The sequence below is a fragment of the Leopardus geoffroyi genome, chromosome B4, assembly GCF_018350155.1.
Source record: "Leopardus geoffroyi isolate Oge1 chromosome B4, O.geoffroyi_Oge1_pat1.0, whole genome shotgun sequence".
In the NCBI taxonomy this organism is placed as follows: Eukaryota; Metazoa; Chordata; class Mammalia; order Carnivora; family Felidae; genus Leopardus; species Leopardus geoffroyi.
Window position 1 is genome coordinate 135477976 of NC_059341.1, and position 21924 is coordinate 135499899.

Sequence of the window (21924 nt, forward strand, 5' to 3'; positions counted from 1 at the left end):
AACAGTGCTGAGATTTGAACCCATGCATTCTTATGATTAGTAAAGAGCAGTGGTGAATGTCTGATTTAGGCCTCACTAAAGAACCCATATGTATTCTGTAAAATGAGATTTGGCCATTCTGAAGAGAGACCTGGTCCTAAAGAGCTTCGTGTTGAGCTGACTTGAGATAGTGGTGGTAGGAAGATCTGGGTCTGGAGCTGCTGACTATTCTGATGACTTTGGATGAGTCCTCTCCTCTTTGAGGTTTGGTCATCCTGTGAACCTGTGAGAGGTCCCTTTTAGTCAGGGCACCTCCAAATACCTACTGGGAACAGTAGGTGGCAGCAGGGAGGCATCCTCTGGTTCTGGGGACAGAGAACCTCTTTGAAGAAGCCTTTGAGTCAGCATGCCAGGGTCTTCAGGTGGGTAACTGTCAGAAGCCATGGGCTGCATGCATGCTCTGATTGGTACTCAGGACCAGTAACACTTGGGCAGTTCACATTGGTTTCCTCATCTGCTCTGCCTTCTTCCTAGACTTAGGAAGCGTTAAGAGTCAGATCTAGAACTAGAGGATAGAATTATATTATTCTTGCTTTCTACTTTTCCATATTTTACACATTTCTTTAATGAGCATTATTACCTTTCTAATTAAACATTTTTTTTGGTTTAAAAACCAAAGGAAGGGGCGCCTGGGTGGCGCAGTCGGTTAAGCGTCCGACTTCAGCCAGGTCACGATCTCGCGGTCCGGGAGTTTGAGCCCCGCGTCGGGCTCTGGGCTGATGGCTCAGAGCCTGGAGCCTGTTTCCGATTCTGTGTCTCCCTCTCTCTCTGCCCCTCCCCCGTTCATGCTCTGTCTCTCTCTGTCCCAAAAATAAATAAACGTTGAAAAAAAAAAAAAACCAAAGGAAATGAGGCGCCTGAGTGGCTCTGTCAGTTAGGTGTCTGACTCTTGATTTCAGCCTAGGTCCTGATCTCATGGTCATAAATTCAAGCCCTGTGTTGGACTCCATGCTGGGCATGAAGCCTACTTAAAAAAAAAATAAAAGGAAAGATATCTATAAGAATCATGTCTCTGATATCCAAGCTTTTACAGGTAGGGAAATGAGACACCAAGAGGGGAGGGGGTGGCTGACCCACGGGCACACAGCAACTTTGTGTAGAGCTTGGTCTTGAATCCAGGTTTCTCTACTCTTAATCCAGAGCTCTGTCTGCTACATCAGGCTGCCTCATGACTGACTGTTCAAAGATCACATGAAAAATAAATGTGAAGACATTTTGTAAAGTATATGATTATTACTAAATGGCTATAGTCATAGGAACTTGAGTGTTATTGTGCATTATAGTTTAAAAAATACTTTTTACACATCAGATCTCATTTGTTTCCAGGATGTAGGCCATGTTTTATTCTTTTTGGTACAGAGGCCCAGAAAGGTAATATGTCTTACACAACTTATTAAGTGGTGGGTATAACTCTTGGATGCAAGCTTGTGACTTCAGGTTCCCTAGCTTTTCTTGTGCCCTTCAAGTGAAAGGGGTTGGTCTGTTGTTGCTTGATTTGATGCCAGTTTTGCTGATGCTTTCTTCTTCAGAGGCTCAGTCCTGGTGGGCTGTGTTTTCCCTCTTGGTTCTTTGCAGAGGCACTCAGAGCAGGCCACCCAACCAAACTTGATGGAAGTTTTCCTCTCGATTCTACACAGTCTCTTTGTCATCGTTCCCCACATGAAGGAGAAATTCTCCAAGAAGCTCGGTAGGCAAGTATGGAAGTTGGGAGGGAGGCAGGTGCTTATGCTCAAAGAGAGCATAACCTGTGGGCAAGAGGTTTACATAATCACTCAGAATCAATATCTGCACTCTTTCCAGTGTTCAGTGAGAGGGAATACCATTCAACAATCAAAGGTACTAAAAATTAAGTTTTCAAATTTATTGATACTTCTCTCAGAATATCAAGGAGGTTCCAGTTCAGAGTCCACAACATGCATCTTTCCGCATTGCCCTCATCCTTCACATTCCCTCAGACCTCACAGGATGTTCAGCATCTCTGACTCCTGAGTACTAAATGTCAGAAGTACCCCCAGTTATTGTGACACCTGGAAAACGTCCCCACGTACTTCCACATGCCTTCTGGGGGAGTGGTGGCACTCTGTGAAAGCTGCTGTCTGTGCGCTGAAGTGCCTTCCAGAAACTGAACCCCAGTGGCTATTGACTCCCTTGGCCTTCTCCAGGCCTTCTTGCATCTATTTATTTTCTTCTCTGACTAGCCATTTTGCCTCCTCAAGTGTAAACCTTCCTTTCTCACTTGTCCTGTTGTCACACTATAAATACTTCAACATGTGGAATAAGCCTAGGAGTCAGAGTCAGAGTCTCCTTTATTTTCCTTAGAAAGTAGGAGTGATGGTGAAAATGGGAAGGGGAAAATAGCCAAAAACAGAAAAGGGTGGAGAGAGAAATATAGTAATAACTAATGATAACTAATACTTATGGCACTCTTATTATTGTCAGATACTGTTTTAAGTGCCTTACATGTATTAATTCATTTAGTTCTCATAAAAACCCTAGGGAGTATGTACTATGATTATCTTCATTCTATGGAGAAGCATACTGAAGCTCAGAGAGGTTGAATAACTTGCCCAGGGTCACACTGGAAGTGGTGTGCCCAGGATTCAAATTCAGAGAATCTAGCTCTGGAGCCTGATTTCTTTCTGCATCTCGATGGTATGCTTGCCTCTTATCATTGCCATTTAATGTCTTCTTTTATTCCTATCACATAGTAGGCAGTGGAAAATCTACCACAAAGGAGTAGCCAGGACTCAGTCATGCAGGGCTTTGTTGGCCATGTGAGGAATCTGGACTTTATCCTAGGAGTTTTGAGTCTAAAAGAAGGCGAGTTATAGGCTCAGCTTTCTGTTTTAGAAAGATCCTTTTTGGATCAGTGTGGACCATGAGTGAGAGGGAGGCAAGACTACAGACAATAGTTTGACCTCTTGCATTAACTCAGGTTGTGATAGGAACTAAACGAAGTGTTGGGAGTGGGTGCAGCAGTTGGATGTGGGGCAGGAGAGAGAGGGAACAGCTCAGGGTAATGCCTTGGGTTTTGGCTGTCATCTAGGTGGATGGTGGTGATTTTTATCAAGAGAAGGCTCACCATAGGAGGATCTGATTTGGAAAGGCAGTAGAGGATGTGATCGGTTTGGGTCAGGATGAGTGTGAGATGCCTGTGAGACGTCCCAGCAGAGAGGTTAGGTAGGTGATTGACTGTGTCTGAAGTCAGGGGAAAGATCTGGTCTTTAGATACAGATATGCAAGTCTTCAATATCTAGCCTTTCATTAACTCAACAAATACTGATTGGGCACTTACTTCATGAAAGGCGCCGTCCTGGGGCTGAGGATGCAGCAGTGAACAAAATAGAACCCTGTCCTTGTGGGGCCAACTGTCTAGTGGGAAGCAGCTGAAATCCTTCAAGGGAGTGTGTAAAATGAGATGATTAGAGGGAACCAGGACACAATCAAGGGCAACATTTTAATGGCCACGAGAAGGAGGAAACACTAAAGGACACTGGTAAGGGACAGTTGGAGAAGTAGGGAGAAAACCAGAAGCGTATGACATTAGAAAAGCCAAGCAAGAGAGTTTTGTAGATTTGGGAGTGGTTGATGTGTCAAACGCATCCCAGAGGTCAAGGAAGATGAGGACTGAAATATGTTCATTGGATTTGGCATCATGGAGGCTGTTGGTGACCTTGGCCAGAGCAGTTTCTGTGACATAGTTGGGGTGGATGCCAGACTGTAGTAAACTGAAGAGTGAGTGCAAGGTGAGGCAGTAGAGACAGGATAGACAGCTCTTTGGGTAAGTTTGTCATGAGAGGAGGTGAGAAATGGGGGTATAATTGGAAGGGAACATGAAATTAGAGGGTTTTTTTACCCTCCAACACTAGAAACACTTGTTCTGATTAGTAGCTGATAGAAAGGAGCAATAGAGACCTCCTGCTCCTCAGTAGAGCAAGGTCCTTGGAAAGAAGAAGGGGGCTGGATCCAGAGCTGGGGTGATGAGGGGCATGCCTTTTGCAATTGCCTCACAATTTGATTTGGGATATTGAGGGAGTTTCTGATTAATAGTCTAGGTCATCCTGGGGAGGTCCCTTGTCACAGCTCAGAGGGATCTTTGTTCTGTCCAGGCAAAGAACAGAAGACAGGAAACCCTTAGGAAGCTGAAGCTATTTCTCATAGAAAGTGGAAGTGGGAGCTTCTAGGAGAGAGTGAGAGGCTGTGTGGAAGAGGGGGAAAAAGCAGGACCTTTGTCATTAGCTCTTGTGGGTTGAGATTCTTACCCCCTCCTTTACTTACTTATTGACATTGGACAAATTAATTTTTTGTTTCCAGTGTCTTTAGCTAGACATGGTGATAATAGAATTAAATGAGATTATAATATATAATATAATATAATATAATATAATATAATATAATATAATATAATATAATATATACATATATATATATATATATATATATATATATATATATATATATATATATGTCTCCTGAATGATTCTACCTCTTAGTTTTTATGACAACTGACCTATACTTCTTTTCTTCCTTCCATCCACTCTTTTTGTCTGCCATACTTCAAGAGCCAAGAAGATCCAGTCTTGGGATGTTGGATGAGTGCAACTTCAGAAGTGTAGATCTCTGGGGGGCAGTGGCAGAGAGGAGGGGGTGTGGAGAATGGTTGTGTACAGGGAGATCTATGCAGATAGAACAGGATTGGGGCCCAATCTGCAAGAGAAAAGAAGGAAGCAGGCAGTGCCAGCCAAGAGGGGGCAGAGGCCCTGAATAGGGGGTGGAGAAACTCTGGGTCCCTGAGATACTGGGCCAAGAGCCCCTTCCAGCAGGAACCCTGTGTGTGTCCCCTCCCTGGAGGGAGTCATGAGTTGAAGTGTGTCCCAGAAAGTTGCTGTGAAACTCTGAGGGATGAATTTCCTGCCATATGCTTTAGCCCCAGGATAGAACACAGATTGTCCCCAAGTCTGAAGCTGGTGCAGTGGGACCTCTTGATGTTCTTGTCTAGACTCCTGCTTTTATAGGGGCGCAGGATGGGCAGGACAGAAGTCAGATTTGACAGGGAAGCTTGGCGCAGGATGTGGGGAGACTGGGAGGAGGCAGGTAGTGCAGGGGCCTGGGCCAGGGTCATCAACTAACACAGAACCTGTTACCTGACCTCAGGCGTGAGAACCAGTCCTTCCCCACAGGCATTCAGAGATGGGGATAAAGCAGCGACTACCCTTTGTTCTTCCTGAGTCTGAAACTGGGTTATTTTCTACAACGTTGGAAGAAGGGATAGAACAAGCAGATATGTCTTTCCTAGGTCATTGTCAAACGTCCCAGATTATAATGGAAGATGAACATTTATTCAACACCTACTCCACAGTGCAGTGCTAGGCATTTGTTAGATAGTCTATGTACACTTATCTTACTCAGCTTCACAACAACCTGTGAGGTATAGATATTGAAACTGAGTCGCAGAGAAGTTAAATACGTGTTCCAGGATGACCCTAGTAGTATTGTCAGAGCAAATTTTGAACCTAAGTCTACATGACTCCAAAATTAGTACTCTTTGGTACCCTTCAACTTTGAGAATTTCTGTAACGAGTCTGGTTTAAATTGCTTTCTGCTTTCTTCCTACTTCTCAAGCTTCCTCATCTTTCATACGATTAACCCTGGAACTGAAGGCCAGGTTCTGCAGCAGCCTAAGGTATGTATGGTTTCAGGCACCAGTGTCCTTGTCTGGACAAGTGGAAATTTCTGACTGGCGTGGTTTAGTCATAGCACCATGGGGAGGATTGACACCATGTCGGAATTGCTCAGCACCTGGTGGTGTGAGCTGGACATGTTCCTGTAGCTTTTATTTCATCTGGTTCTGGTAAGACACTCATTCCATGTGATACTTGGACAGGCACCTGTTACATCAAAACTGGAAGGGCTCTTGGAGATCATTTGTCTAACTCCTCATTTTACAAATGGGGAGACAGAAGCCCTCAGAGGGTAGTGAAAGCAGTGCCCACAAAGACAGAGCCACGTGCTGGTTGCCGCCAGCCCACCATTTCCAGAGGAAATGTAGAGAGGTTCAAAGTCAAGAGGTGGCTACTTCAGTCTCTGTCTTGTTAAGTTTCTAGAGTAATCTTCTGTTCCTTCCCATTTATGATTTGCCAGCTGTCTCTGCATTTACTTGACAGATTCCATTTGTTATTGCCTACAGCCTGCAAGATGACCACAATATAGTATCTAGCTCTCCTTGCATATCTCTGAGTGGAACGCCCAGCCTTCAGGAAGGAATACCTTGACTACCCACCTTGGGTTCAACAGCTTCCTTTTTTTTTTTTTTTTTTTTTTCCAGGACTCTCAAGGCCTTTCCTGAACTAGGAGCACTTTTTTTGTTTTATGTTTCGTTAAATTGGGGTTCGGTAGCCCTCCCTGATTTATTTTTTCAGTAAAATTTTAGCGAATGCCTATGTGCCTAAGTTACAGCTGTAGCAGCGGGTTCCATATTTATTATTCACAGCCACCTCCAGAACTCTTCCTCCTGGGCCGTGGTTAGAGTTTCACTGGGCTCTGGCACAAGGCAGTGGTGTCCCAGTATATGGCAGGGATAATGCTGTCCCAGCCAAAGTAGCAATGTCTTCTCTCTTGTTCTCTTTTCCTTTCCACCCTCTAAGTCACTCAGATCTAAATCAGGTATGTTCCAGTTTCCTCTACGACATGAGCCTCAACCTCCTGTCAGCTCCAGAGAAGACAGAGCCACCTTCCCAAGAAGGTAAGATGCTGCAGCTTGACCACTTATCAGGCTCATGGTGGTCTCTTACGGTCTGGATGCCTTTGTTGATAGGCTGGGTAGTGAGTCAGAATCATAATTATCTCTTTGCTAGAAGCTGCCCAGAGGAACCATGAAATCATGGAATGATGAGACTATAGGCTGACACCTAGGGAGATAAGATAACCGAATCAGGAAACAATAGAATCCAAGATTCCTGGACCCTTAGACTCTAAGGGTTGAGAAGGACCCCAAAGCTTATCAAGCCCAGGTCCTCACCCTGGCCTTCTCCTCTTAACATCCCTCACACCAGACCTTTCCCTCCCTGCTTGTTACATTCCGAGACTTCTGCTCAAAATACCTTGAGTGGTCTGTTCCATTTTTGTTTGTTTGTTTCTTCGTTCAAGAAATATTTCTTGAACATCTGTGTGTCAGACTCTATTTCAGGTTATGGTGACACAGCTCCAATGTCCCGTCCTCATGGAGTGAGAGAGAGAGAGAGACAATAAACACATATATGCAATGTCATAAATGAGTAGGTGCTATGAAAAAATAAAACTGGGCAGAGGGATAGAGGGTGATGAAGGGAGAAGATAGGTGGTCAGGGAAGGCTTCTGTGAGGAGGTGGCATGTTAGCAGAGGTCTGAATGCAGTGAAGGAGGCACGTGCAGAATCGAGGCAGGGGAACAGCAGATGGGGGCTGAGAGCTGAAGTCACCCCCCCACCCCCACCCCGGTTGAATATACATAGAGCTTCCCTACATGCCAGGGGAGGCCTGAGTGCTGCTGTGGATACAATGATAATTATGATATGTTCTCTGCCCTAAGGAGTTCCTCTGTCCTAAACCTCTTTTGGTATAACATAAAACAATTTAATCATTGTTCTATTCATTTATTCGACAAATACGACACCTTCTTTGTGGGTAAGACTTGGTACTGGCCATGTTTCTTCTTTTTACATTTACAAAGATGTGTCATCTCCCCCCACTTCCTAAACCTCTCTTCCTCCTTTGTTTTTTCTCCAGCGCTGTGCTGAGAGAGACAGAAGCCCAGGCGAGTATTTTCATTCCTTCCCACATGGCTTGGCTCCTAATTCTATGCCAGCCTCTCCTCTCTGCCTGGCACCCTGCTCTATGCCTGCCCAGGTGTGGTCTGGCCTGCAGAGAGACTAGCACAACTACTTCTGCCATGATGGTAGCCTAGGACCACGCTGGCAGCCGCTGTACAGCAGCCTCTTGTGCTCACCAGCTCTGGCCCCACTGCTGCTGACAGCTCCCTCTCTTTTGGGGAAAGGAGGAGCCCCACGTATCTGCCTCCCTAGACCCTGAGGCCTTGTCAAGTCTCAGAGTGTTGGGAAGAGCACGTACATGCAGAGTCCTTCTTTCTTCCATGTATCAGGAGAAAGGGCATGTGGATGCATGGGATATTAGTTTCATTTTTATGATAACGATCATAGCTTAGTGGAAGAGTCACAAAATTTAGAATTAGGAGACCTGCCCTGGCTCTGCTGCCAGACTTCTGTGGGGCATTCTCCATTCTCACCTTCCACTTGGTCCTAAGTCCACTGCACCGGCAGGACAGACTTAACTTGACTTCCAGCATGGCACCCTGCTTTCATTCTTTCATCTTCCAAAGAATCTCCACCCGCTGCTGGAAGGATCTATCTGAAAACCCAAGTCTTATCATCCTAACACCCTTGCCTTCAGCCATAGTCCCCAAACATCAGTCTGTGGGGCTCTGTCAGACAGGGATGAAGTTTCCTCTGATCTGTGGTGAAATGTGGAAAATAAGGATAATATAGGGAATTTTCTACAAAGTTTCTATAAAGTCTGAAAGACATCTAAAGCACTGATGTCTTTTCCTCTCATACTCTTTTGGTATTAAAATACTCTTTCTTTTTTTTTTTTTTTAAATGTTTATTTTTTTTAAGAGCGAGAGAGACAGAGCGTGAGCAGGGGAGGGACAGAGAGAGAGGGAGACACAGAATCTGAAACAGGCTCCAGGCTCCGAGCTGTCAGCACAGAGCCCGACGTGGGGTTCGAACTCACGGAACATGAGATCGTGACCTGAGCCCAAGTCGGACGCTTAACCGACTGAACCACCCAGGCGCCCCCAAAATACTCTTTCTTTTTTGAAACAGATTTCATAAGAATCTGTCCTCAGGATAAAATTCAGATTCTTTACTCAGCATTCAAGGTTTTTCACACTCTAGCTACTAATTATGTCACACAGTTCTGCAACTCCTGACACTCCACATCTATTCACTGCCGAGTCAGTCAGACTAAACTCATTGCTGCACCTAAAACATGTCCTCTTGTGCCTCTGGGCCTCTGAACACCTTTCTTCCGTGCCCAGGATTCTCTGCTCTCACTTTTCTGCCTGTTTTCTGCTCACCTTCCACAGTTCCCTCCTTTTCAAGCCTGCCCTCCCCACCCCAGGTGGTATGAGTTATACACTCCTCCATACTTGAACATGGTACTTGATCATGTCTCCTATAATTGTCCGTCTCCTTGTCTGTCTTTTCCCAGCTACCAGCTCCTGGAAACACAGCCTGTGTGTCACACCTTGGCCTAGAGTAGCCACTCTGAAATTTGTCAATGAATGAAGGAATGTATCCACTCTTTACACATGTTACCTTTAGTTTCTCCAGGCAGGCTGAAAGCTACAGAAAGGAAGAGGAAGCTGATTTCCTTTCATCCTGCATGTACCCTGCTACTCTGTGCCCTGTACCCTCTTCATGTAGTAGGTCCTCATGTGCTCACTACCTGCTTTCCTGTGTTCTCTGTGTGGTGTTCTCCCGCATGTTCCCTGCCCAGAACTCTCTGCAGTGTCTGCGTTCCTGCAGCATGGGCTGCCCGAGGTACACAGCAGGAGCCCTGAAAGCCTTGCCTTCCTGTCAGATCGCCAGTATGTGGAGGGAACTGCTCGCCAGAGACAGTACTGCATCCTGCTCCTCTTCTACCTGGCCTACATCCATGAGGACAGGTCAGTGTTGGATGCTGGGGGCTGGCAGTGTGTCCTGGGACCCACATCTGCAGCCCAATTCAGTTCAATGAATATTCACAGAGGCATCCACTCCAAGCCTGGCCCTGGGTATTGGGGACACAGATAAGTGAGAAACGGGTTATATTCCTGAGGCGCTCATACACTGGAGAGGGGTTAAGGCAGGAGGGTAGTCACAGTGCTGAGAGCAGAGGCCTAAAATGCGAATGAGAACTTTTTAGTATCCTTAAAAGTATTGTTTGCGCACAGAAAAAAATTTTAGTGGTTTACTTTGGTTTTAAGAATTACTTACGCAATTTATTAAAAATTTAAAATCAAAGGAGACTAGTGTAAAAAATAATTAAGTGTAAAAAATAATTTTATTGAGGTTAAATTTACATAACATAAAATTAACCATTAAAATAATTTTTTTTAACATTTGTTTATTTTTGAGAGACAGAGCGTGAGTGGGGGAGGGGCAGAGAGAGGGAAGACACAGAATCCAAAGCAGGCTCCAGGCTCTGAGCTGTCAGCACAGAGCCTGACGTGGGGCCCGAACCCATAAACCGTGAGATCATGACCTGAGCCAAAGTCAGACACTCAACTGATTGAGCCAGCCCGGCACCCCTAAAACTAACCATTTTAAAGTGAACAGTTTGATGGCATTTAGTATATTCACAGTATTGTGCAACCACCACCTCTCTCTAGTTCCAAAAGCATTTCCATCACTCCAAAGTAAAATCTCATACCCATTAGGCATTCATTCCCCGTTCCTTCTGCTCAGCTCCTGGCACCAACAATCTGTGTTCTGTCTCTATGGATTTATCTGTTCTGAACATTTCCTATAGATGGATCATTCAATAGATGACCTTTTGTGCCTGGCTTCTTCTGCTTAGCATAATGTTTTTGAGATTCATCCAGTTAGCATAATATTTATAGCATGTGTCAGTACTTCATTATTTTTCATGTGGCTTATGCAGATGTTCTAGCATCATGTATTAAAAACACTGTTTTAGGGGTGCCTGGGTGGCTCAGTCGGTTGAGCGACCGACTTTGGCTCAGGTCATGATCTCATGGTCTGTGAGTTTGAGCCCCGCATCAGGCTCTGTGCTGACAGCTCAGAGCCTGGAGCCTGCTTCGGATTCTGTGTCTCCCTCTCTCTCAGCCCCTCCCCCACTCATGCTCTGTCTCTGTCTCAGAAATAAACATTAAAAAAAACTTAAAAAAAAAAAAACGCACTGTTTTTTCCTGTAATGAATTGTCTTGACACCCTCACTGAAAATCACTTGGCCCCTCGTGATTTTTAAAAATTGAGATATAATTGACATGTAGTATATTTCAATTTTTTTTTAACGTTTATTTATTTTTGAGACAGAGAGAGACAGAGCATGAACGGGGGAGGGTCAGAGAGAGGGAGACACAGAATCTGAAACAGGCTCCAGGCTCTGAGCTGTCAGCACAGAGCCCGACGCGGGGCTCGAACTCATGGACCGTGAGATCATGACCTGAGCCAAAGTCGGCCGCTTAACCGACTGAGCCACCCAGGCACCCCTATAATATATTAATTTCAAATATACAATGTAATGATTGGATATTTATATATATTGCAAAATGATCATCACATTAAGTTTAGTTAATATCCATCACCACATGTAGTTGTAATTTTTTTTTCTTATGTTGAGAACTTTTAAGATTTGTTCTCTTAGCAACTTTTATTTATTCATTTTTAATGTTTATTTATTTTTGACAGAGAGAGAGAAAGTGAGTGAGTGAGCATGAGTGGGGGAGGGGCAGAGAGAGAGGGAGATGCAGAGTCCAAAGCAGGCTCCAGGCTCTGAGCTGTCAGCACAGAGCCTGATGCGGGGCTCAAACTCACAGACCGCAAGATCATGACCTGAGCTGAAGTTGGATGCTTAACCGACTGAGCCACCCAGGTGCCCCTTAGCAACTTTTAAATGTTCAGTGTACTATTAACAACTGTAGTCACCATTCTGTACATTATATCCCCCATGTCTATTTTGTAACAGGAAGTTTGTACCCTTCGCCCGCTTTTCCCATTTTGCCCACTCTCAACCCCTCACTTCTGGCAACCACCAATCTGTTCTATGAGTTTGGTTTTTTGTTTTTGTTTTTTTTTAAGATTCCACATGTAAGTAAAATCATACAGTATTTTTCTTTCTCTATTTGACTTATTTCACTTAGCCTAGTGCCTCCAGGGTCAATCCATTTTGTTTGCAAGATTCCTTTCTTTTTTTATGGCTGAACAGTATTCCATTGTGTGTATATACATACCACATTTTCTTTTTTGTACGTTTATTTATTTATTTTGAGAGAGAGAGCAAGTGCAGAGGAGGGGCAGAGAGAAGGAGAAAGAGAGAGAGAGAATCCCAAGCTGTCAGCACAGAGCCTGATGTGGGGCTTGAACCCACAAACCATGAGATCATAACTTGAGCCAAAATCAAGAGTTGGACACTTAACCAACTGAGCCACCCAGGCGCCCCACTTAGGTTTTATCCATGTGTTGACTATAGTAAATAATGCTGCAGTGAACATGGGAGCCGTACAGATATCTTTTGAGTTTGCATAAATACCCAGAAGTGGAATTGCTGGATCTATTTTTAATTTTTTGAGGAAATTCCATTCCCTTTTCCATAGTGGCTGTGGCAATTTACATTCCTACCAATAGTGCACAAATGTTGCCTTTTCTCAACATCCTTGCCAGCACTTGTTTTTTCTTGTCTTTTTGATAATAGCCATTTAACAGGTGTGAGAATGTACCTCATTGTGGTTTTGATTTACATTTCCTTGCTAATCAGTGATGTTGAGCATTTTTCATGTACCTGTTGGCCATCTGTATGTGTTCTTTGGAAAATGTCTCTTCAGATCCTATGCCCATTTTTAATTGGATTTTTTTTGCTATTGAATTGTGTGAGTTCTTTATTTTGCATATTCATTTTTTTATCAGATATATATATGATTTGCAAAGATTTTTTCCCATTCAGTGGGCTGCCTTTTCATTTTGTTGATGGCTTCCTTTGCTGTACAGAAGCTTTTTAGTTTGAAATAGTCCCATTTGTTTAATTTTACTTTTGGTATAAGATCTAAAAATGTCCTCACCAAGACCGATGTCAAGTAAATTACTGCCTGTGTTTTCTTCTAGAAGTTTTATGGTTTCAGCTGTTAACATTCATGTCTTTAATCCATGTTGAGTCAATTTTTGTGTGTGGTATAAAATAGTGGTCCGCTTTTATTTTTTTGCATGTCACTGTTCAGTTTTCCCAACACCATTTACTGAAACAAACATATGCTGATTTTTTTTCAATATACAGAATGGGATATTATATAAGGTCTTCCACTTGCCTTTTAACCTAACGATATATCTTGGACCTCTTTTCATGTTAGTACATGTATTAGTAGATTTACCTCATACTTTTGGTAGCTGTATAGTATTTATATTATGGCTATTATCCATTTTATTTTTATTTTTAATTAAAAATTTTTTCAGTTCATTTTTTGAGAGAGAGAGAGAGAGAGAGAGAGAGACGGTGGGGCGGGGACAGAGAGAGAGGGAGAGAGAGAATCCCAAGCAGGCTCCACGCTGTCAGCACAGAGCCTGATATAGGGCTTGAACTCAGGAAACTGGGAGATCATGACCTGAGCTGAAACCAAAAGTTGGATGCTTAACTGACTGAGCCACCCAGGTGCCCCTTTAATTTTTTAAATAAAAATTCTATTTTGGAATAATTATAGATTTATAGGAAAGTTGCAAAGAATACAGAGAGTTTTTCACTAATTTTCTCCTAATGTTAACATAACTGTGATACATTTATCAAACCCAAGATACCAACCTTGGTACGTTGGTAATTTTTCCATTTTTTTTTTAATTGTAGTAAAATACACAAACATAAAATTTGCATCTTAACCATTTTTAGTGTTCTGTTCATGGGTATCAAGTACCTTAATGTTGTTGTACTACCATCACCACCATTCATCTCCAGAACTGTTTTCATCTTGCAGAAGCAAAATTCTATACCTATTGAACAATAACTCTCCATTTCCCTTTCCCCAGTCCCTGGAAACCACTATTCTACTTTCTGTCCCAATGATTTAGACTACTCTAAGTACTTCATATAAGTGGAATCATGTAGTATGTCTTTTTGTGACAGGCTTATTTTACTTAACACAATGTCCTTAAGATTCATCCATCCTATAGCATGTCAAAATTTCTTTCCTTTTTTATGCTGAATAATGCTTCATTGTATGTATATACCACATTTTGCTTATGGATTTGTCCGTCAGTGGATACTTGGATTGCTTCCACCTTTTGGCTATTGTGAATAATGCTGCTGTGAACATGGGTGTACAAATATCTCTTTGAGACCCTGTTTTCAGTTCTTTTGCGTATATATCTAGATTGTTGGATCATCTGGTAGTTCTGTTTTTAATTTTTTGAGGAAATGCCATTCTCTTTTTCATAGTGGCTATACTATTTTACATTCCCATCAACAGTGCACAAGGGTTCTGATTTTACCTCACAGTTTTGATTTGCGTTTCCCTAATGATTAGTGATGTTGAGCATCCTTCCATCTACTTAATGACCATTTATATATCTTTTTTGGAGAAATGTCTGTTCAAGAAGTCCTTCGCCCATTTTTTATAGCTTTTTCTTTTTAACATTTATTCATTTATTCAGAGAGAGAGAGCATGTGCTCCCATGCAAGGGAGAGCAGGAGGGGCAGAGAGAGAGAAAATCCCAAACAGGCTCTGCTTGGGATTCACAGAGCCTCTGTGTCAGCAGAGAGCCCAACGTGGGGCTTGATCTTATGAACCATGAGATCATGACCTAAGCTGAAATCAAGAGTCAGAAACTTAACTGACTGAGCCACCCAGGCTCCCCTATGCCTTTTATATTTTACAAAAAAAAAGTCAGTCCCCTTCTCATCTCCATCTCCCTTGCATGTACAAACATAGATGTCTCCTTCCCCAGAAAGTAGCCCATTGAACACACAAATGTTCAATGATAAAGAACAGTGGACTGGTTGCCAAAACAGGGAGTCCTAAACCCCAGTAGTAGCATCCTTCTCTTTAACAGTACTAGTCCTGGCAGATGCTGCCTAACAGTACTGGCAGATGCTTTGCCTCCTAAGTGTGAGTGAGAAGTCTTTGGCCCCTAGACAGAGCCTTGTACAAAGCATAGAACCATGTGCTGTGCGTGTATGACAATGCTTTGTAAGTATATACAGCATGCTCTTTGTGCAAGGTGTCCTGAGGCTGTGGACATGCTAGAGCAGAAGGACAGAAGGCAGAGGGAGAATATGGCAAGACAGGACGTGTCAAGGCAGGACAGCCATTTATTTATTTTTCACTCAGACTCTCCTTGGTTGACAGGTTTGTCTCAGAGGCAGAATTATTTGTGGCCGTGCAAAGCTTCCTCCTGTCTCTACAGGACCAGGATGAGCGCCCTCCGCTGACGGTCATCAGAGCCTCCATCTATCTGCTTGCAATCTGCCAGGACAAAGACGATGCATTAGATGAGGTATGGACCAAAATGCCTGGGACTCTTCCTCCTCCTGCTGCACCTCTTTACATCATGGCTCCTTGAGACCATGATGATATATATAGAGAGAAAGTAGGTGGAAGAGAGAGAGAGAAAGAGGGAGGGAGGGAGGGAGTCTTGGTGGAATGGAACAGGGTAGGGGGTTGACACATTCAGAGCCTATATAATTTAGCTAATTCTCTCAACAGTCCTGAGAGGCAAAGATTATTATTTCCATTTTTTACAGGTAAGAACATTAAGACTTGGGTTAAAGTAACTTTCTCTGAGTCACACAATTAATTGATGGGGATACCAGGACTCCAATTTAGACTCCCAAGGCTCTTTTATTAGTACCACCTCTGGTTTGAGCAGGACAAGAGAGAGATGTGAGGTATATCCTTCTGTTAACAGTTTATTAAACAAAGTGGTTTTCTGGGACCCGATCATTGTTAATCAGGCTGACCTTGGATCACTTTGATAGTGGTTGTGTGTACGCAAGTTTTTTCTTTTCAGATTCTTTTTTTTTTAAATTTTTTTAATTTTTGAAAGAGAAAGAGACAGAGGGTGAGCAGGGGAGGGGCAGAGAGAGAGGAAGACACAGAATCTGAAGCAGTCTTCAGGCTCTGAGCCATCAGCACAGAGCCCGACACAGGGCTTGAGCCCATGAACCACGAGATCATGACCTGAGCCAAGGTTGGATGCTTAATTGACTAAGCCACCCGGGTGCCCCCTGTTTCCAGATTCTTTATAAATTCTTGTGGATCAAGGACTATGTCTAATCGATCGCTAAATCTCTCCCCTCTTTCATTAAAGATTGCTTTTACTTGTTAGATATGGACACTTCAGCCTCAACCTAAGGATACCCTTTCTTCACTGACAAGTAATTTTGCCTCTTTTTTGAAGTTTTTTTTTTTTTTTAATTTAACTAGTCTCTATATCCAACATGGGGCTCGAACTCATGACCCCAAGATCAAGAGCCACGTGTTCCTCTGACCGAGCCAGCCAGGTGCTCCATAATTTTGCTTCTTTTTGATTACCTTTGGGATGAACATGATGTAAGAAGACCTGGTTTAATTTGGATAGAAGCAGAAAGTTGTAGTGGAAGTGCATGAGTTTTCAAGTAAGTAGATCTAGAGATACAATATCCCATTGTCTCTTTTATTGTGATATTTGAAGCCGTTGGTGATCATTGCCTACAATTAATTCATTAGAGATTGTGAAATAACAATATCCTAATTCTGTCATTCAACCTTTATTTATTTATTTATTTATTTATTTATTTATTTAAAATGTTTATTTATTTTGAGAGAGAGGGAGAGAGTGTGAGTGGGGGAGGGGCAAAGAGAGATGGAGACAGAATCCCAGGCAGGCTCTGCACTGTGAGCACAGAGTCCAATGAGGGGCTCAATCCCATGAACCATGAGATCATGACCTGAGTCAAAATCAGGAAGTGGATGCTTAACTGAGCCACCCAGGCTTCCCTCATCAACTACTCAGTTACTCTGAATGGGAGATTGTATAGGAAGCATAGGTAGAAGGTTTGATTCTTTCCTTTTAATTACAGCTTAAAAAGAGGAATTGGTTGCCTCGTATTCCTCAAAGGTGACCAAAGAGATTTTTTTTAGTGTCATTATGAACTCATGGATTTAAAAATATTTGATGTGTTCAATTCACTGGAGTTATTTATCTTTTGAAGCTCAAATTGTCCTGTCTTTGGTCAGTGGGAGCCTATTCAGGGTAGCTCCTGAGTCCTTTTGATAACCCTAGTAGTCTGTGACAGCATTTGGGTTTTCTACTATGACAAGATGCTTTAGGCTTGTATACACTTCCTGCTCTCCCATATGCTTTTGAACCTGCCCCAGTTAGGTTTTCACCCTTAGCACATCTCTGAAAATGCACTTATCAAAGTCACCAGTAACAGATACATGACTAAAGCCAGTAGTCAGTATTTAGTCATCGCCTTACTTGACCTATCAACAGCATCCTTTCTTTGAACCTTTCTTTGATGCCTTTACTTGGCATCTAGAATGCTGTGTACTCCTGATTTTCCTCCTACCTCTCTGGCAGTTCTGTCTCAGTGTCTTTTGCTGATTTTCTCTTATCTCCCTGATTTCTAAGTGTTGTAGTGCCCCAGGGCTCAGTCTTTGATAGCTTTGCTTTTCTCTCTAAAATTGTTTCTTTGGTGATCTCATATAGTCCTATGGTTTGGTTCATGGCTGAATTAAAAGGGGTGACTCTGGACGATAGACCAAAAGGGTACAAGGTAGAAGTGCAGAAACTAGTTAGGAGGTTACAGCAATAATGTAGACAAGAGATAGTAGAGGAGAAGCAGCAGCTTCTGAATATTTTGAAACAGGAGCCAATAGAATTTCTTGGTCGATGGATCAGTGTGAGGTGTAAGAATAAGAGAGAATAAAAGGATGTTTCCTAAGATTTTGTTTCTGATGGGGTTCAAAGAATTGCTATATTGAAGAGGAAGTGAGCTGGAAAGACAGGGGTGGTGGTGGTAAAGTGGGATGCTTGAATTGGGATTATTGAGGAGCGTACAGTTCTTGGTGATGACAAGGCCTAGGGGCATGACCATAGGGATGAATGGCTGAGGCAAATGGAGGAGATTAGAAGGCAGAAAGAGAATTTAGAGGCCATGATTTTGGAACTAGGGAGATGGGAACAAAAATAGCTTCAACTTGAAAGATTGTAGGCAAGGCAGGTTTTTGGATGAGGATCAAAACAACAAGGTGACGGGAATATTCAAGGAAGAGGCACAGGACAAGGAATTTGCTGATAACTGTGAGTTCTAGAGGACACTGTGGAAAGGTTTTGGGAGCTGGGAAAGAGTGAGAGATGGGAACAGAAAAGGGAATGTTTTGAGCCATATAAGATGATCTGGAAATTCTGGACTTCCTGAGGTGACTAATGGAAACAGGAGAAAAGGACACGATGGGAATAGCCCTGATGGCTTCAAGATTAATACTGGTAGTAATATTAGATTTGTTGGGGGGGGGGGGGTCTCTCTTCACATCTACCAGTGGTGGTGTGGAAACTTAGTAGCTCATGGAACTCCAGGTTTTGCCTCTTAGGTATGAACCCATAAATGATGTATGACATTGTTTTGCATGTTTAAAAATTTTATATAAATATCTAAATAGCAACATATAATCACAGCTTGGTTTTTAAACTCAATTCTGTTCTTCTATTTTTATGTATTAGGGCTTTTTATTGTGGTAAAATACACAAACAAAATCTATCATCTCAACAATTTTTAGTGTACAGTTCAGTGGCATTAAGTACACTGGCATTGTTGTACAACTACTACCATCAATCATGTCCAGAACTCTTTCATTCTGTAAAGCTGAAACTCCATACTCGTTAAATAATAACTCCCCAATGTGGCTTGACCACTTGATATGTGTCAGGTGCCATGGGGGCTCCTGTCAGGATTGGAGTGAATCAAACATATCCCTCCCTCAGGGAGCACCAGTTTGGCAGGAGAGACAAAAAGATCCTCTCCAGGTAGGCACTAACAGCAACAAGTGCTCTCCTGGAGCTGGAGGACTGGTCAAGAGCTATAAGAACACACAGAGAAAGAGATTGTATTGGATTATGGCATCAGGAGAGGCTTTATTGAGAGAATTAAGATACAGAAATGGGAAGTTTCCCAGTCTGTCCCTTCAAGGAAGAAAGTCTAGTTTAGCATGCCTTCACTAAGTCATTTAAGAGAGAGTGGAGAGAAGCTGGAAAGGTAGACTCAAGTCTTTAATGACATGCTAAAAAACGAAATTAAGAAAACAATTCCATTTACAATAGCATCAATAAATAAAATACTTTGGAATACATTTAGCGAAAGAAGTACACTTCTGATCACTGAACGTTACAAAGCCTCATTGAAAGAAATTAAAGAAGACCTAAGTAATTAGAAAGACATCCCGTGGGGCACCTGGGTGGCTCAGTTGGTTGAGCGTCTGACTCTTGATTTCAGCTCAGATTCTGATCTCATGGTTTGTGAGTTCGAGCCCCACTCTGGGCTCTGTACTCACAACACGAGTCAACTTGGGATTCTGTCTCCCTCTTTCTCTGCCCCTGTCCCAGTAGTTCTCTATCTCTCTCTCTCAAAATAAATAAACATTAAAAAAAAAAAAAAAGACATCCCATGTTCATGAATCAGAAGACTTAACAAATAGAAGATAAAAAACTTCTGGGATGTAATGTACAACATACTGACTACAGCTGACAGTTCTGTTTTGTATATTTGGAAGTTGCTAGAAGAGTAGAGCTTAAAAATTCTAATCCCAGTGAAAAAGATTTTATAACTATGTGAGGTGACGGAGGTTAGCCAAACTTATTATGGTGATCATTTCACAATATATACACGTATCTAATCATTATGTTGTATACCGTAAACGTACACAATGTTATGTGGCAGCTGTATCTCAATAAAACTGGGGAAATAAGAAGACTTAATAGTGTTCAAATGACAGTACTCCCCAAGTTGATCTGTAGTTTCAATACAATCCCAATCAAAATCCCAGTTGCCTCTGCTTCCCTCTCTCCCTCCCTTCCTTCTTGGTGAAATGGACAGGCTGACCCTAAAATTCATATGGAAATTCAAGGGACCCAAAATAACCAAAAAAATCTTGAAAAAGACTAAAGGTGGAGGGTTCACACTTCTGGATTTCAAACTTCCTACAAAACTAGAGCAATCAAAGGAGACGCTGTAGACCTGGGACTGGGTGCAGCTTGGAGGCGATGAATAACAAGTCTTCAAGTCTGCAATAGAAAATGGCCTACGTTGAAAAAAAAAAAAAAAAAAAAGGTAAAGAAACAGAATGGAAAGAGTAAAAAAGTAGAAGAGGCAGAGCCTGAAGAATTTATTGTGGAAAGAGTACAGGAGCAACATGTAGTGAATGGGAAGGTGGAGTATTTCCTGAGGTGGAAGGGGTTCACAGATGTTGACGATACTTGGGAACCTGAAGAAAATTTAGACTCTCCAGAGTTAATTGAAGCAGTTCTTAGTTCTCAAAAGGCTGGTAAAGAAAAAGATGGTACAAAAAGAAAATCTGTATCTGACGGTGGATGTGATGGTAGCAACTCGGAGAAGAAAAGAGATGCTGCGAATAGACCAAGAGACTTTGCCAGGAGGTCTTGATCCTGAATGAAGAATTGGTGCCACAGACAGCAGTGGAGAATTCATGTTTCTTGTGAAACGGAAAGATAGGCAGACTCGGTGCTGGCAAAACAGGCAAATGTGAAATGTTCTCAAATTGTGATTGCTTTTTATGAAGAGAGAGTAACCCAGAATTCTTGTCCAGAAGCTGAAGCTCAGTAATTGTTATGTTGCTTTTTGTATATATGTATATAGAATCTAGGGCTTGGTTCTTAGATTTATTAGTGTGAAGAAATAACATTCTAATGAAAATCCAGTTTGGTGTGTTTGTTTTGAAGTAGTATTGGGGGAGTTGTTGGGGTTCTTTGCATGTATAGTACTGGTTACTTTGAACAAATAAAAGCTTTCTGTGGTTACTTCCTTTAGCAGAAAAGTATATTTGAGACCATGGTATATTATTCCCCTGCATTCAAGAATACTTTTTCTAGGGGTTTCTGGGTGGCTCAGTCGGTTAAGCGTCCAGCTTCATCTCAGGTCATGGTATCATGGCTTATGGGTTCAAGCCCCACGTTGGGCTCTGTGCTGACAGCTCAGAACCTGGAGCCTGCTTTGGATTCTGTGTCTCTCTCTCTGCCCCTTCCTCACTCACATTCTGTCTCTCTCTCTCAAAAACAAATAAACTTTAAAATTTTTTGAAGAAATAGTACTTTTTCTAAATGTTGGGGGAAATCTTCGTGGTGGTTACTCAATTAGAATTTGTGTTTAACTCTGATATGACTAGGGACAATTCAGAGGTTGTTTTTTTTTTTTTTTTTTTGATTGGGGTTTTTTGTGTGTATACATAAAAACACATACGTAAATGATTTTCTTCTCTTTCTTTCATTCATTCTTTTTTTTTTTTTTAACATTTACCAAAACAAAAATAGCATTTCATAACTATATTTCTGGAATGTCATCATTTTCAGTGAAAGAAATAAGTCACTTAAAGTTAAATTGAAATTTTTCCTGGAGTGCCTGGGTGGCTCAGTAGTTTGGGAGTCAGACTTTGGCTCAGGTCATGATCTCATGGTTCTTGAGTTCAAGCCCCAAATGTGCTGACAGCTTGGAGCCTGGAGCCTGCTTCAGATTCTGTGTCTCCCTCTCTCTCTCTGCCCCTCCCCTGCTTGTACTCTGTCTCTCTTTCTCTTTCAAAAATAAATATATTTTTTAAAAAATTGAAAATTTCCCTAAAACCTTAACCTTTCAAATTTTGTAATTAATTGGACCGTTTAAATATAATGTAAACAATTTAAATTGGACAATTTAAAAGCAGCCATATCTGGGGTGCCTGGCTGGCTCAGTGGAAGAACACATGACTCTTGATATCACGGTTGTGAGTTTGAACCCCACATGGGATGTAGAGATTACTTAAATAAATAAAGCAAAATAAAAAAGTAGCCATATCTATAGTTATATAAATGCAAGTTTATTTGCAAAGTAAAGGAAGGAAAGAAAAGGAAAATTTTATCACTACCAACAACCTCCC

The 21924-nt window shown here is 42.1% G+C and overlaps 1 protein-coding gene and 1 pseudogene across 2 annotated transcripts in view; both read left to right on the plus strand.

The window, feature by feature from the left end:
• The window catches only part of MEI1 (meiotic double-stranded break formation protein 1), a 79129-nt gene that overhangs the window by 28839 nt on the left and 28366 nt on the right, over positions 1-21924 (plus strand). For both annotated transcript variants that reach the window (XM_045464627.1, XM_045464628.1), the window contains 5 exons: positions 1615-1726; positions 5662-5722; positions 6684-6781; positions 9594-9762; positions 15148-15295. In XM_045464627.1, the coding sequence (XP_045320583.1) occupies positions 1615-1726; positions 5662-5722; positions 6684-6781; positions 9594-9762; positions 15148-15295 (588 nt within the window). The remainder of the gene's footprint in view (positions 1-1614; positions 1727-5661; positions 5723-6683; positions 6782-9593; positions 9763-15147; positions 15296-21924) is intronic.
• On the plus strand, positions 18717-20621 carry LOC123591008 (annotated as a pseudogene).